This window comes from Apus apus, chromosome Z (assembly GCF_020740795.1).
Source record: "Apus apus isolate bApuApu2 chromosome Z, bApuApu2.pri.cur, whole genome shotgun sequence".
Taxonomy (NCBI): Eukaryota; Metazoa; Chordata; class Aves; order Apodiformes; family Apodidae; genus Apus; species Apus apus.
The window spans coordinates 14,929,410-14,946,343 of record NC_067312.1 but is presented as its reverse complement, the minus strand read 5'-3'; the positions used below and the strand labels follow the sequence as shown (position 1 = coordinate 14,946,343).

The 16,934-nt window shown below is 43.1% G+C and overlaps 1 protein-coding gene across 1 annotated transcript; it reads right to left on the bottom strand.

The window, feature by feature from the left end:
- On the bottom strand, nucleotides 1–11,069 carry PTGER4 (prostaglandin E receptor 4). Its single transcript, XM_051642622.1, has 2 exons — nucleotides 10,123–11,069; nucleotides 1–2,150 (listed from the first exon to the last, which is right to left on the bottom strand). Exons 1-2 carry the CDS (start codon nucleotides 10,951–10,953, stop codon nucleotides 1,557–1,559), a joined length of 1,425 nt encoding a protein of 474 aa, XP_051498582.1. The 5' UTR covers nucleotides 10,954–11,069; the 3' UTR covers nucleotides 1–1,556.
- Between the last annotated feature and the right edge of the window lie 5,865 nt (nucleotides 11,070–16,934).

The window sequence follows — 16,934 nt, the reverse complement described above, 5'->3', positions numbered from 1 at the left end:
TCAAGCAGAACATTTCATTTAATTGTGATCTCCAAAATGACTTTGGTCAGTACAGTTGCTTAAACATATCAACATAAGGCTCAAGATTACAATAAAGCATTTCACATGAAAACACTTCAAGCAGCATAACATGCTTCGTATTTGACAAAACATCTTCCAAATATCTGTACAGAATTATTTTGATAAACAGTGTTTCTGGAACAAGATCTAACTCTTACCACATAAAACACAAAACTCCTTTTTGTCAGTGGTTAACAGCTGGTTTTGCTGATGTGTTTGCCATTAAAACTCTAGGAACAAATCATTTTCAAGGGCCGAAAGACCAAGATATGTTTCTATATAACCTATACTTTTAATGAAAATTCTGCTTCCATGGTTTTGTACATTTATTCGATGGAGTATCAGATTACACAGTCATAAAAGTCTATTTACTATTTAAAGTAAAATGATAAATGTTATGAAAAAATACCTTTTATTACATCAGTGATGGTTTAACTAAAGTGAATATTAAGACTACTAACCAGGGGTTGAAAGTTTTAGGCCGTGATATTGAAAGCACTTGTATACAACCTTAAATTTACATGTAAGGAGTCTCCCTGGCAGCAGAGGGACTGCTCTGATAGGCGATGTTAAGTGTGCCTTAGTGTGTGCAGACTGTGGGCCAAAGTACTCGGAGAGGCGCAGACGTTATAGAGAGAAACGTTCTCAGCACATAAATAAAACCTGCCTTTGGAGTATCTACATATACTGAAAAGGAATATTCTTAACTGAAAGTACGTGTTTTCTTTTTCTCTCTTAATATTGTACATATTCCCATTTCACTCAGAAAGTGCTTATGTATTCTCAGCTAGAGAATTACCTCATCAGCTGTGAATCTAGCATAGAACAAATCTAAACCAAGAATATCTTATCAGCAGGAAATACTGGGGGAAGAGAAGGCTGGCAATCATTTCTATATACCTTGTATTAATAAAAAACCTTCTCACAGAGAAGAATAGATTTAAATATTTTCAATCCTAATATATATACAATGGTAAAAATTCACATTTTCATGCTTTAGTGAGACACTTAAAATCCCTGCCCCAGGCAGCCCTCAGAGTAGCTGTGTCCAGTTCATAGCAGCTGCCTCACATTCAGCTCTGGTACCAAAAGCTTAAACTCTTGATAGCTGAGCAGCCATGGAGAGAGAAAACACAGTTCTACCAGATGTGGAAAGGGAAAGAAAGAAAGAAAAAAAATAAGTGATGGGTCTTTCTATTTCCAGAGGCCCAGTAGGTCTCCTGTGTCCTAGAACAAAACAAGGCAGTTCATGTTTCCAGTCCCATTAGAGCTGCTTCGTATGTTTTCTGATGTAAGTATCCCCAAGTGCAGTGTTAGTTCCACACAGTCCTCAGTAGTCTAAAATAAATGCACCCATCACATGGCAAGAGAAAAGTAGCCCTTTGGAGCACAGCTGAACCCCTCTCCCCTCAAATACACAGAACACCTATCTATTGCACCAGTTTTTTCCAATGTACCAGGAAGTATCCCCAAAGGTTGATGCCTTTCACGGCTATCTATATACACTTTTCTGATAAATTCAATGTCTCTGTGGGGAAGGTGACCTGGAGAGGACTGCCCTTGGATGTAGAGCTGGCCCTGCCACCAGACCTGGTCTCATTCACCAGGAATACGCTCTCAGAGTCCTGCCCCTGTGAAGAGTCTGAGGTCTCGGAGCTACGCAGTGTCCTTACTGACGTGGTGTCAGACTGAGCCAAGCTGGCGCTGGGCCCTGGAAGCAGCACACGACCTCCAGCGCTGCTTTCGCTTAACTCCGGAGGGTAGAGCAGCGTTTGTGAGGTGCTGCTGATCTCCCTCAGCTCACGGGAGATGAAGGAGGGTGACTGACTTGACATGGCAGAGGAGGTCCTGCGGCCATCCACGCAGTTGAAATTGGCCCTCGAGTGCTGCCTTCGAGCCCCTCCAATGCGACAGAAGAGACATTTGATCTTCTCAATGGCTTTGCTGAGCACAGTCTTGCGGAGGAGGATGTAGATCCATGGATCCAAAATGGGGTTCACTGAGGCAATACGGATGGCTTGCAGGTCAGGGTTTTGCTTTATATCCTTCACTGATTCTGGCTGGTACAGCTGGTTCACAAAGACACGGACCTACCCAAGAAGACAGGGGAAAAAAAAGACACAATTATACAAATACATCAGGAAATCAAAAGTTTACATTTCAAAGCAGAGATCTAGTTTTGTAACCACAAGTTTCGACAAGAAAAGAGGGTGGCAAAGCCAGGCACCTCAGAGTGGCTGCAATTGGTTTATTTTTGAAATAGCAAAAAAATCAGAGAAATGAATCTGCTACAAATTGTCCATCTTTGTTACAGGTAGGAAAGGAATTACTCTTTCTCTCTCCTTCCCCTCCTTGAGTCTTTCATTAGCTGCAGATATCTGACTGAGGAGACCTGGACAATCAGTTCCTCTAGCAAAGGTCTAATCTTAGTTTGTTTAGAAACCAACTGAAACAAAGATTGTAATTCAAGTACACTAAACTCTAGATACAAGTGCAGAGGTGTTGATAGGTTTAGAAATGCATTTTACTGCTCTTATTGTTTGTGTACCCTCAGCTGTTTGCTTGTTGCAACGTGGTTTTGAAAAAAGAAATTGGGGAGCAGGGGGGAAGGCCAGGGGGAAATGGTCCCCCAGCCAGAAGACTTCCAATAGGTCGAGACTACAACACAGGACTGGAGTGCTCTGCTTTTCTACCTGAGCCAGCATTTTGGTTTTACTTACAAAAACATAAAAATACTGATGAAGTAGTCCAGAATCCAATGTGTTGAAGCTGCTGCATGAAGTGACTATTCAATTAGCAATTTTAGTTGTTCATACACATAATTTAAGACTAATTAGGACCTTATCTCCTACATAGAAATGTCTCCTTTGGGTTCTTTGAATCCAAGAAAAAAATGGTAACTTTGGCCCTATCCTGGTTCACAGCTACTTTTGTAAATGCTACTATGAGTAACACACAGTTCAGTTCTTTGATATCAATTGTTATGTTTTCAGTGTCGCTAAGGAGGATGACATCATATGAGTTTGTTATGTTGATCAGTCTCACATAGCTGATCTCCATTTTAGCAAGACCTATGCCATGTCCAATTATAGAAAAGAAAGCCAGTGAGAAGATTTGGTAATGGAAGATGCTGTTTTCTTCACATTCCTTAGGGTAAGTCAAAATAAATCCCTTACTATCTTCTTAATCTGATACCATAACAAAATTATCAAGGTTTTTCAAATCTCAGCCTTTAACTCCTGAAAATATTCAAGTCTTGCCTAGCTAGGAGAAGGTTACTGACAAGAAGACAAACAGGAACAGCCGTCTTACGTAATTTTTATTAGAAGTTCTGCATGTCAAGCCATCCAAGGGTGGTGAAAAATTTCCTAATTCAGTTTGGACAAATTTTTTCTGCAGCAGGGCAATGTCGTGGCATTCTTCAGAGACTGAGTGTGCTCAGTGAAGTATGTGCTTAGTGTGCTGTCAATGAAGTATGTTAAAAATAATGCAGAGTCCCTCTTTGGAAATTCTATGCATACAGTCTGTCTCAAAGTGACTGTCAAACTGATGATTGCCTATATTTTCTTCCTCAGTACTTTTCTCCAGGTTTATGGGTAACAAAAACTACCCATAGAATTCAAAATATGGTAAAATCTTGAATTTATAGTGCAATATCTGAGTTTTATTCTCAGTTACATTTCTTGTGATTTCTAACAGTGCAGATGTCTTTTTGACAACTAATTTATTTACCTTATTTTTCTTTTAAGCCAAACACGCTATTCAAGTACTTCAATGAGAATTCCTATGTATATTCCGCTTATTTTTAAGGGTTTTTCTTTTATTAAGCTTTATGTGCTTACATTTTTAAAAAATGATTTATTTTATATTAGCCTCCTATCAGATATCCATCACTACGTGCTTCCATGTATCACTGGCTGAGAGAAGAAGGGCCCCTCCAGAGTCCAAGATTTTTAAATAATTACAGTGTGGCTGCTATTCATTGATGATTCCTTAAAAATACCCTTAATTAAAATCGCTTGCCATTTGCTGGATGGGGGTCGGAGCGAAGAAGCCAGTCTCTCCTCTGGCTTGAGGACGCCTTCCCTGAGGGCACCACTAGGTGGCACAGATGTCCCACGGTCACGGTCACCCCCATAGATGATGTCCCAGGGTCACGGCCGCTCCCACGGACGTCCCACGGTCACAGCATCCCGCATGGACACCCATAGTCACGGCCACCCCAAAGGATATCACACAACCATGGACATCTCCATGGACGTCCCACGATAACAGCATCCCGTACCGATGTCCCATAGTCACAGCCACCTGCACAGGTGTCCCACACTAACAACATCCCTCACGGACATCCCATCATCACGGCCTCCTTCACGGATGTCCCACACTAACAGCATCCCATACAGATGTCCCATGGTCACGGCCTCCTTCACAGATGTCCCATGGTCACGGCCGCCCACCCCAAAGCCATGGTGCCAGCTGCTCTGCCACTGCATCCCAGAGAAAGCTAGTGAATGAAAATGGGCAACCACGGGTTAACTTTGCAGGTGGGGAGAAGTTTTGTAACTCGATTTATCAGCTTGTGCAAGTAAAGCTGCTATTAGTGACATCAGTGCTGAACCTGAAAGGCAGCAGTTGGGATTCCTGAACCTGGAAGGCTGAAAAATATTTTGACATTACAGTGTCTGGCATCGGTTAAAATCTGTTGTTGGAACACCTACATCACCTTTTTTGTGTGACTTTTTCCCCCTCCTGAACGACAAGAATTCAAACGTGTAACTTCTCAAAGGTCAAATATATAAATATACAAAATGTCAAATTTCCCCAGGGGATTAACCTGTGCCATAACAACATTTCTTTCCAAATGCTCCTTTTTCTGTACGGAGACTTCCTTATGCAGGGGAATACATCCTGAGAGTGTGTAAAAGCTGAGTCTACGTATTTGACCAGTTGATCACTGGACAGGTACGTGCCCTGAGAGCCAAGAGTCCAAAGGACAGTGTTGTAGGAGTGGAGGCCTTCTAGCAGCTCATACAACTAAATGCAGTCATTACCAGGAAGATTAGAGGTGCAACAGGGAAGGGCGTTTGCTGATAAATTCATCCAGATCACAGAACTAGAAGGCACACTTTGAAGATAGGTGAAGAAGTACACAGTCCAACTTTGGAGGCCTGACTTTTTTTTTTTTTTTTTTAAACTTGCAGCTATAGTTACACGTCGGTGGTTTAATAGCAGGATTGTTCTTTTGATAAGCGGCATATGAAATTGAGCTACTTATTTCACATTTCTCCGTCTACCTGGCAGAGTTCCTGGAAAGACAAAAATGTCTTTAAGTGCTGACTCTGTGACTGAAAAGTACAGTCGCTAATTGCACAGCACAGCTTACTTCATTTTATGTCTGTATGCTTTCTTTCCTTTTGACAGATATGCTGCACATACAGGTTAAAGATTCATAAGATTAATTTATTTAGTGAAAACTTTGGACTATACAAAGCTGTTTCTACTTCCCAGAAAGGCAGAAGCTCCCCAGAAGGTCAAATGCATTTATCAGTTCAGACCTGTTGCTGGGATTACATCCTAATCAGGTAAAAATTAATTTGCATGGGAATGTCATTTTTTAATAATTTCTTTACATACTGGTGAAACAGCATTTAATAATGTTTCATCTACAAAAACAGCAAGAGATGTACCCTGTTTTGGCTACCAGTCTTCTGTGGCGGCAGGATGTAGCATGATAAAGGATATTATTGCCTTGCATCCTCCAAGTAAGCCAAGTAAGTGGAATCCACTCCTAAATTAGCTAATATGATACTTGAGTTTGTGCAACTTGTAATCCTAACTAAAGAAAGAAGTGAACTAGAGAAATTCAGATCTTAAAAGAATGAGTTTTGTCTGTTAGCTTGGTAGCTGTAGAATTCAGGCAACATATCTTAGAAGTACTAGCAGTTTGTTTGCAATTGTGTTAGGAAGCACATAGCTTCGAGGTATGTTGAGTTTATGTTCAAGTGACAGCTGCTGGTAGGATCAGAGTCCTGTGTGCTGTTTGCTGCTTTTCCTTTTTAGTCACTAGGTGCAAATAATGATTTCTAATCCTATGAAGTGTTGTAAAGTGACTTGTATAGTTACAGGCACACTGGTAATTGTCTTCACTGCTTCTACCTGCCCTCAAAATTTCCCACATACTAATAAGATAAATTTAAAAACCATATGGTAGTAACCGGGAACAAGTTTTTCACCTCTACAAGCCAATAACCTTTGCCCTTCAAGGGCTCGGAGTCTGCTTGGTGTCTACTCCGTTGCTCAAAAATCATGCCTGCCACCTTGCTTGTGGCTGCGGACAAGCCCTGATATTTAAGGAGAAAAGTTGAAACCAAGCAAACCAAAAAGAAAATCCAAACTTTTAGATCAATTAAACATTAAGTTAGAAACTCCTTTTTATTTTATGCAATCAACCAGAACTACACTCTGAAACATGAAATATTGTTTTTCACTTCACCACAATACAACAACAATGGTCAGTAATCAGGATCAGAAAAGGATCATGCACTTAAAAATCTTAAGGGTATCTGACAGACTGCTGAGTGAACTGCAGACTCTGAGTTGTGTGTGCATATTTACTCTTGAAAGAGGTTGTGTTTTTTTTAAAAGGCCAGATAATAATTTCTACTCTATTCTTGGCAAAATGCCTCCTAATATAGCATAGTCTCTCCTTTTAACTCCATCCAGTTCTGTTTTTTATCGTCACTATATTTTAAAAGATGGGATAACCAGTGTGAAGGGCAGACAACAGTTAGCACAGAATTTATGTATTTTCCTTATTTAATTTTAAAATTATTTTAATATTCTTCATGTCTTTCACATCACTTTCTGCACATGGAGAACACATCAGGTTATATAAGAAGTTTCTTTTCACTAATGGTTTTCATTCAACTTTTCTTTCCTCGACAAATTTGATCAGGCTTCAGTTCTGTCAGGTTCATTTGATGTTTTACACAATCCCCCATAATTTTGTTTTAGCACTTATTGTCACTTTAAAATTTTGCTGATTTTATGAATAAATCATTAATAACTACATGACCCTACTTGTAAACTGAGTGCTGGAACGTGACATTATTAAAAACTGCTGTTCTCTGTAGGTCAGCTTGCTGTTCTTTAACCACTTTTTAAATCAAGACAAGCCTTTGGTGATTATTCCAAAGCTGTTTAGTATTTTAAGACTTGAAATTTTTTTGTCAAACTCTAATAAACATACCCTGCTGGGTTGCCTCTGTCAGCTATTTTACTTTGTTGTAAAAGTGTTTGTTCTAAAATGTTAGAGTTTTAGGACTCTCCTTCAGATGCTGCATTGCTTTCACTGAAGTGATGGTTTATTCAGCTGAAATCATCAGTAGGAAGTCGGCTCATCAGAACACTTCAGTCACAAAGCACCCTCTGAGCCTGCTTTCTGCATCTGAATCATGCTGCTGCGACCACCTTACACCACTTGCATGTTCTTGAAGTCTGCCAGACTGTGAGCTTCTCACTCCGTGACAGCTTCTGTAAAACTCCTCCGAGTCATGAAAATGTACGTCTATATTAGTTATTTACCTGTCTCTGCTAGTGGCTCTTTATAGGCATTCATAACATAGAGGCACCACTTCTCTGAGTTGCTCTCTCAATTCTTGACTTTGGTCTGTATGCAACCAGAGGGCTTAATCCAGTGGCATACCCAGCAGTACACCCTGGCATGAAACAGCATCTATGGCTATAGCTTATTTCCACAGTGGGGAGGCAAAAGACTTATAGAAGCTACTTAACAATGAAGAAATGTAACCACACTGGACACTGATGATTTGTACATGTGTGGTTGTATTGTTTTTTCAAAAGAAAGTTTTTTTTTCTTCTTAGTCACACATCTAAGTGAAATGACAGTCTTTTACTTTAGATATAGAAAAGATGTGCTGCTTTAGCAGGGAAAATACTTTAGCAGGGAATAGCTAATTTCTGTAAACACTCCCAAGGTAACACTGTGCCTTTTTAAGCAGTGAAATCAAGGTCTGAGAGTGCTACACAACTTTATTACCTGCACTTTCACATACCTTCTGCTATATACAAGTTTTTCACTGGCTACTGTTTAAATAACAAACTTTTTGCCCCACCCAGGATTATTAATTTAACAGTCAACAACCCAGTTCCCTTTCTGTTAACCTCTCCCTCTTTATTTTTTCCTGGTTTTTTTTGTTTTTCAGTATTTGTTAAAACTGCCTAGCTCCAAAGGGATATGAACAATTTCATTTTGCATTTTACCTTCAGACTTCTCCACCTTCCTGCTGCTCCTTCACATGTTAAGGTTTGGCTTTTTTATGAAACTTTCTGAAGTCCATCAGCTGATACCCTGTATCACATTGTGACATCGTATTTAATTCCCAGAACCATGCAGAACCCATTCTCTGCATTTACCAGCATCTCTTTTGAAAATGCAGTTATTAGTGTTGCTTTAGTAGCTGTTACAATACTAGAGTAATCTAATTAAATAGTATCAACCCATGGTACCGCCAGGTTTTTGGCCACTCCATGGCTGGAAGCCTGCAGGGGCAGCAAGCCAGCTTACCCCGCAGTTTCTGGAGCTGGGCTGCGGGGCAGGCTGTGCACAGCTCGGTTCCTTCATCTATGGCACATGCACCTCCCGGAGACACCCTGCCTGCAGCTCTGGCAGCACCTCTCAGCTTCCTCCAGTCAAGCAATGAACACACGGCACCATGCCTGCTCATGCCACGGCACAAGGCAAAGTGACAGAGCTGAAGGACAGGAGACGGCCTTCAGCGACAGCCGGGCGTTGGTGCTCCAGCACAGCCACACTTCACTGGCTCCTGTTTATGTTAGTAATGTGGCCAAACTGGCCCAACCCTTGAGATTACAGCTCCTCTGAGGCAGAGGGACGGACTTGCTGACCTCTAGAGTCCTGTTCACATGTACTTCTCTCACCTCCCTTAACACGGTATAGACTGCTTCATGTCCCCAGCTGGCCAGCTGTATTTCACACACGTATCTGATCTGCTACAGTACAATAAACCCCCTTAAATCAATCCTTCTAAAAACACTTTCTGTCTGACAGCTACTGCTTGGCTCCATGCTCTGTGTTTTGGAAGGTGGCAAATAAGGCAAGCCAACTGCTCGTTTAATGTCTCTGAGCCAGAGGAGGACAGAAGTTTGCTAAGCATTATTATGGTGGGTGGCAAGCAAGCTTCCAGCTAGTGGGTTTGGGTTTTTTTCTTTCTTCCTTGAACATAAGGTTTAGGAATTGAAATAAGTAGATCCTTCATGTTCAATTCAATGACAATAACTGTATCAGCCATTTCAGAAAATTAGCAAATGATTAGTGGTAATGTCTAACATCTCAGTATGATCCTTAGGTTATGTGGGCCAGATTCCTCCAACTCTCAGGTAAGTGAGAGTTACACCACCAGGTGGTTCCACAGAATTTACTCCTCCCACAGTGGGAAGCTGCTGGAGGGATGTAAGAGTGTGGGATTACCCCAGATATGGTGGGTGAAGTCCCTCAGGACAGGAAGCTCAGCTTGGGTTTTGGATGTGCAGCACTTTGTGTGTTGCTGGTGCCAAGTTAACAGAGCTCTCTCCTCCTTCTGCACATCAAGGACTGCTGTACCCTTCAGCAACCAAGAACACATTTTTAAAACACAATAAACATCCAAAAATGCAGGCCAGACCCAAACCTCACTCATCACAAATTAATTTTGGAACTCAACTTCAAAGTGTGTTTAGCTCTCAGTAAGATTTTTGCTGTGTGGATTCCAGTTGAACAATTGAAAAAATTATTGAGAATTTTTCGTCCTGTATTTTAACAAATCAAAGGAACTCAGGGCTTGGGGTAAGTGTGTTTCTTTCCTCATAAACATAGTTCAACACAACCTCCTCTCACCATGCATGTATGCTAACAGCCTTTAAGTTATTATAACAGTTTGCAGCACCAGATAAATAGGAGTCTGTCCTACAAGCACAGACTAGGAGGAGACAAGACTCCGTGGTGTGGGTGATGGAAAAGAAGAAGGGTTGCACGTTACTCACCACCAGAGGAATGGAGCAGATGACCACCACCAGGGAAGTGGCAATTAGCAGAATAACCATCTGGATCTCTGCTCCAGCCATCCGACGGAAGCTCCGGCGTCTGCGAAAGTCAGATAAACGGCTGGAGGTGGTGTCTGTCCCCAAGGACATGCGTCGCATGAACTGGCGGTGCATGCGGATGAGGGCCACACACACGAGGATGTTGCAGATCACAGTGACCATGATCAGGAAAGAGCTGAAGCCGGCATACATGTAGGAATATGCTGCATGGGTGGCCTTCTTTGTTCGCCAGTCTATGAAACACCAAGTGTTAGGGTACTGCAAGGTGGACTTGCTGAGCCCCATGCTGGGGAGGGCACAGAACAGCACGTTGGAAGCGTAGATGGCAAAGAGCGTGAGCCCTGCCAGCTTTTTGTCTACATAATGGTTGTAGAAGTATGCATGGTTGATGGCCAGGTACCTCTCTATAGACATGGCACAGATAATGCTGAGGCCAGAGAGTCCAAAGAAGAGGAGGATGAAAGAGCTGTACTCACACAGCGCTGCTCCTCCCGGCCAGCGGTTCTGCAGGTAAGTAACAATGGTGACTGGACTCACCAGGCAGGTACCCAAGAGATCAGTGACTGCCAGCCCACAGACCAGGGTGTAGAAAGTAGTCTCCTTCTGCTCCTTCCTGGACTTGCAGAGCACCACGATGGCTATGAGGTTGCCCACCACGCCGAAGATGAACATGACGGTGGGGATGGTGGGGGGCTTCCCGCCCTCAGCCCCGCTGGCAGTCGCATTGGCGGAGCCGTTTGCAGGTGGCAGGATGGTGGGGTCGAAGGACATGATGGCCACGCTGCCACTGGGGAGCTGAGCAAAGGCAAGGTCGGGTCCGAAAAGGAAAGGCACAGTAAGGGAGCGGGTCGTCTAGCGTGAAAATAAAAAGTCAAATGAGGGAGGAAAAAAAAAAAAAAAAAAACACAAAAGGAAAAAAAAAAAAAAAGGGGGTTATGTCTCAGTTAAAAAAGTGAAAAGCAGTCAGAAGCAGGACGCCGTCCGGCAGCGGCCGCCTGCAGCCGGGGGAGCCGAGGCTGCCTCTTCCTGCCGCTGCTCTCCCCGCAGACCGCAGCGCTCCGCCGCCCTGCCCGGAGGGAGATCGAGGCGGCCCGAGCGCGGAGCCGAGCGGAGCGGAGCGCAGCCACCTCACCTCCTCTGGGGAGGGCTCAGCGCGGCGCCGGGCTGCCCTGGGTGGGCTTGCGGCGGCTCCAGGTTCCCCTGGGGGCGGCGCGGGAAGGTGCCAGAGCACGGTGGCCTCCGCTCATCCCCTCCCGCCGGCCGGAGCGGCGGTGCGGTGCGGGGCGGTGACGGGTGCGGTGACGGGCGCGGGTGCCGTCTAACTCCCCGCCGCGCTCCCGCCGAGTTTCGCCGCGGAGGGCGGAGGCGGCTCGGGCAGCTCCCGCCGCTCCTCCCCGCCCTCTCGCCCCATTGGCCGCGCCGGGGAGGGCAGGTTGCGCGGGGCCGGGCGCGGGCAACTCCGCCCGGGGCTGCCTGCGGGGCGAGGCGGGGCGGGGCGGGCGGCGCTTGGAGGCGGTTGGGTTGGGGGGTGTCGGTGTGTGGGCGTGCGACGGGGCGGCGGGCACCGGCCCGGCCGGGGCACCTGCCCGCGCTGCCCCCGCTGCGCTGTGTGCTCGGGCCCTCTTGGCCCGTCCCTCGGCGGGAATGGATGGGAGCGAGAGCTCCTGGCGCCTTCCCCCGAAGGGCAGCGCTGCCGGGCGGGCTCCTTGAGGGACTGGTGTTTTCCCAGGAGCTGTCTTGGGCCAGGTCAGGGCTACCATATTCCAGCGCGGCGCTCTGGAAGATGTGTGCCCGGGCCTCGCGGCGGGTGGGCTCCTGTCAGCCCCCTGCCCCGGGGCAGGACGGGGCTGCTGCCCGGGAAACTTTGCCACGGCAGCTGGGAGAGAGGGCGGCCGGGCCGTTTCTCACAAAGATAAGGGCAGGTGCAGCGAGGCGACACCGCAGCACGACAGCTGGCACTGACACAGCTGGCGGCGGGCGCTCTTGCATCAGGCGGGCCCGAGCGGTGCCTCCTGCTGCTGAAGAGAAGGTCTCTTGCCGTCCTGCCAGTATCTCGCCTCTTTTAGTGAGGGTTCTAAACACAGGAAGGGTGTGTGTGCGTTCGAGGGAAGTATTTATGTGGTTGTTTCAAGAACTTACTTTGCCTTGACCATGAGACAAACGTGAGCATGCTGGAAACAGGGTTACATTTGCCGGCAAAGCCTCACAGTTACAGATCAGTCTTCAGCTGGGCTGGCGGAGGATCAGCAGGCACTTTTCTGCCTTGCCTGCCTGTGTGGCAGTCATTCAAGCAGCCGTGGTGGTGGAGTCCCTGGTCCAGAAATGTCCACAGAAACCTACCACCTCAAGTGATGCACACAGCTCTTCCTGATGGAAGGTAAAGTACTAGTGACTTCTGACAATGCTGTTGGGTTTGGGATGAAGCCTCACACCATTGTCCTGCATCAGGCACCCAGATCCAGATGGTCTAAGGCCCTTTCTCATACAGTAGGTGACGTCAGTTGCTACCAATGACACCAAACCTGTGTCCCCAAGCACGATGTTTATATCCTTAAAAGAACCTCTTCTCTGATGTAAAGGTAAAATGTAGTACAGAAGTCTGATCCTTTTCCGGTCTTCCTGCCCTCCCCCGTCTCTCTTTTTTAAGCTTGTGGAAGAGATGTCTGTGGACTTGCTAGCAGTCGGAAAAGTCAGAAAAATAACGTACTGACAGCAAAATTACTGACGGAACAAAATATATGAGAACAAGTGTGTACTGGAGGAAGGGGAACCAAGAGTTTCAGTTTTCAATGCTGTGTCAACAGACAGGAAGAAAGGGGAAGAAAACTTTTTGGTGTTGTTATCTAGCTGCTTTGAAAACTAAAATTCAGTTTTAGAAAAAAATGATTGGTTTTGAAATAAAACATGTACAGAGCTAAATGATCGTAGTGGTGGCTGTCTCGTCTGGTCAGAGAAAGTACGCAGAACTTTCAAAATTCTATGCTAGTGTTGATCTTTCACAAAACTGGAAAATCATCCTGCCACAAGCACAGAGCTACAAGTGGGAGTATATATTGTTCAGTCAGGTTTGCCTAATTGTCAGAAGCAATTTTAATAACTTTGAAATACTTTCAAAAGAAAGTACAGCACAAAGTTATTTTTTCATTTCAACAATTTTCTAACTGTTTTAGGAAAGCTAACCCAGGTACAGAGCAAGCTCTGAATTCAGGCAGTGTAGTTTCTTTCTCAGCAGTCCTTCTTTCCTCTACTGACACTTTGGTGCTCAGGTATTAGACTCCATATGTGGGATTAAGTTGAAACAGGTGCAGCAGTCATTAATAGTATGAGAAAATAATTACTTTGCTTCCCTGAAGATTTTTAATTACTAAGGGCATAGGAAATTATTTGTGTTTCTTCATTGCTCCCTTTTTTTTTTTTTCCCCCACTATTTTCTTGTCCACAGATGCAGCCTTACAAGATATTTTGACTTTCTCATAACACACTGTGTGTCTTTAGCAGCTTCCATCTGTAGTAGAGGGTGCTCATGTCCCATAAGGGGGGGTGTATATGTGTGGGTGAAGGAGTGAAGGCTATTTTTCATTCTATAAGGACTGTCTTATAAGGGATACATCTAGAGAACTAATTAAAAATGTAGGGAAGCCAGCAAAATCAATGAAGAAACCATAAAATATAGTTTAGAGTGTAGGGAGAGCAAGGTCAGTTTTGTTAGGACAGGTGGCATGTGAGCTTACTGTATCTATCCATTGTGTAAACCCCCTAGATTTATTAGAAAAGTTCCATAACTTCTGGGAGTTTCCCTTTGAATTAATGTTTTGGATACCTAGAACTGCTAGTCAAGATAAGGAGCATAACCACACAAAAGCCTTCATCTTCAGAGCAAAGGAGAGATTTAAAGTAGAACTGAGAAACTGAAGAAATTCCACTTGCATCATGAGTTGTCAAGCTGTCATATCAGCAGGATCACATGTTGTAGCACACCATCGAAGAACTTCTACTTGAGCAAAAACCACTTAGGTGACAAGTCAAAATATCACAAAGAAAACATGAAAGTTTTGGAGTGATAATCGGGTACTAAAAAATCCAAACAGTTCATTAAAAAAAAAAAAAAAAGTTTAGGAAACATGTACACTGAAAATGATTAGGGCAGGCTTTTTCTTGCTTCAGAGTAAGCTTTTTTCTGATTTTAACATTATAATTTTTAAAAGATTAATACTCAAATACATGAGTCAACTACTATAGCGTGATTAGTTGAGCTGCATAACTAGCTGTGGTCATATTTCTAGCTTGGTGAAAGATTTAAATTAATATATTTGACTTCTTTTTTTCTTCCTCCATGGTGTGGCAAGAAGTTTATATTTATTCATTGTGTGTCTGCTGTCACATGACATCTTTTATAAAGCTCCTTTAGTCAGCTAATGGTTCCAAAACCTGACTTGTATTGCTCAGTGACAGCTGGAAAACAGACAAATAAACTACACAAAGGTGTCCCTTTTGTATGTAGGTTTGATTTTAACATCAAAGTGCCCATGTAGGCCTGTGGTTTGAGGGGTATTTTCTGGAGGTGCTTCTACATGCTCTGCTTCCAGAGGAGCTTTGTATTCTGGGAGCAACAAATTGGATATGCAGCCAACTTCAGAAGCTTTGGACTGATCTTAACATGCTGCAGGTCTGAAAAATGTCATGCATGTTAAACTCTGATTAAATATTTGAATTTCAGTAACATTCTTACTCAGCAGTTTGTCAGCCTTTCTCCTTTGGTGGGAAATTTGGCAAAGAAAGAACTTTCTTCTTGGTTTTGTGTTGTGTTTTTTTTTTGCTTAGTTTTTGTCCAGCTGTCATGCTTTTGACACATAGTTTTTCAGGCAAAAATCAAACATTAAACAAAACTGTCTGCCAAAATAAAATAAGTATTAATAAACAATGGAAGTAGACTGAACCAAATGTTATGTAACAGTCTTTAATCATTAGAAAAGAAAAAAGGAGTAAGTTGAAATAGTGTTTAAAAGGAAGTGGGATGTTCTGTAATGTGATGTCAGTAGAAATAGCATTGAAAGTAGATTAGAACATGTAATATTTTCCTGCAACATATTTTCATATAAAATCATTGCAGGTAGTAAGAGTATTAAATTTATTTTAGGAGCTCTGGTTATTACTAATATGACTAGCAATATTACTAGTATTTCTGGAACATTTCCGTTGTACCAGATAAAACATTTTGATGAATGGGGGATTTCCCTGCGTGGGGGAATTCCAGTGGATCCGATGGGGCATGGGCATGTGAGACACCTCTGCACTCCAGCAGGACACTATCATACCAAAAAACACAGCTCTGTAATTTACTCCACAGTCAAGTGTTCTGAGTTAGTCAATTCTGCTACTGAAGTTGTTTCTTTTAGCAGTTAGCAAGTCCTCATGAGCAGTTAAAATACTTTCACTTTTTTCAACCTGTTTCTTTGGAGCACTATAGATTAAATTAGCTTCTTCCTCAACTGTTGCTTATGCTGGTTTTTTTCTGATTTTTTTTTTTTTTTTTAAAGGCAGTTCAGAGGCCAGCAGTATAAAAGGGAAGTTCACAGAGGAATACTAATAATTGGCTGTCAACATTTTCTTGGTTTTGAGCCCCTAAAATAGTTATAGCTATTTCAGATCTTACCTGATGAGTTACAAGTAGACAGTTAAATCAGACCCTATGCAAAAAAAAAAAAAAAAAAAAAAAAAAAGAAATGTTATGAATTAAATTCCTCATGAGCACAAACTGTAGCACCTTGACTGCAGTAATATTTTTTAGAACATTTGTTGGATTAATTTCAGAGGGAACCTTGGAGAATACTTTGTAAATAATAGTAATTTGATTTTATTTGGTTTTTAATTGTTTTAGCTTTCTGCAGTTGGCTCTGAGTGGTAGTTCATTTTGTTGTGACGAGGTAAAGTAATTGATGTCTGGGGTGGAAGAAGAAACAACTGAGCATTGCACAGGAAGTTAATTATCTGGCAGGTCTTACTTGAGCCTAGCTCGATGGGAGATCTGAAGACTGAAGACTCTTTCTGAGGATCCTGACTGTAACTCTGTGACGCTATCTGTGTGCCAGAAAGTTCAATACAATGGCAAGCTTCTTACAGTTTCTCTTTTTTCGTGAGGTGGGCTAACAGGATTTAGGAGGTGTTAAACAACCTTATTCTGTAGCTTTGAAGAAGGAACTGAAGTTGTGCATTTCCATTTGAAAGCTGAGAGTTTTGTCACACGTCAAAAGCTGTGTTCTGAAGACACCTGTGATGAAATCAATGGACCTGTGATTTTTGCAGCCAGACTAACAGTCATGGAGGTAGCTGGTTTTGTACATGGTTTTGTAGCATTCCTTTCTTTGTTGTCATCCTTCACTTTGTTTTTATTTTTATTTTTCAACACCTTCTTGTAAAATAAACTGAAGTTTCTCTGGAAAATGTACTAACTGTACAAATTGTGTTCTCCATTTCTACCCTGCTGAAGCACTCCAAGAAGATTGTCAGCAATCTTAAGGTGAAATTTGTTTTCTTCTGAAGGAGAAGGTACCTGGACCATCTTTGGAAAGTGCAGAATCTTTTGTAGTGTATGCTGAGGTTTTATGTCATCTCTGCAGCATGAAAGCTGGCTTGGGCATGAGATTTGAGGCTAGATGTGAGTTATGATCAGCTGAAAGTTTACTAGAGGCATCTTCTTGCACCATCCTGCCCACTATGGGACTGGGCTTGAAAGCGTTTCCAGCTGTCAGGTT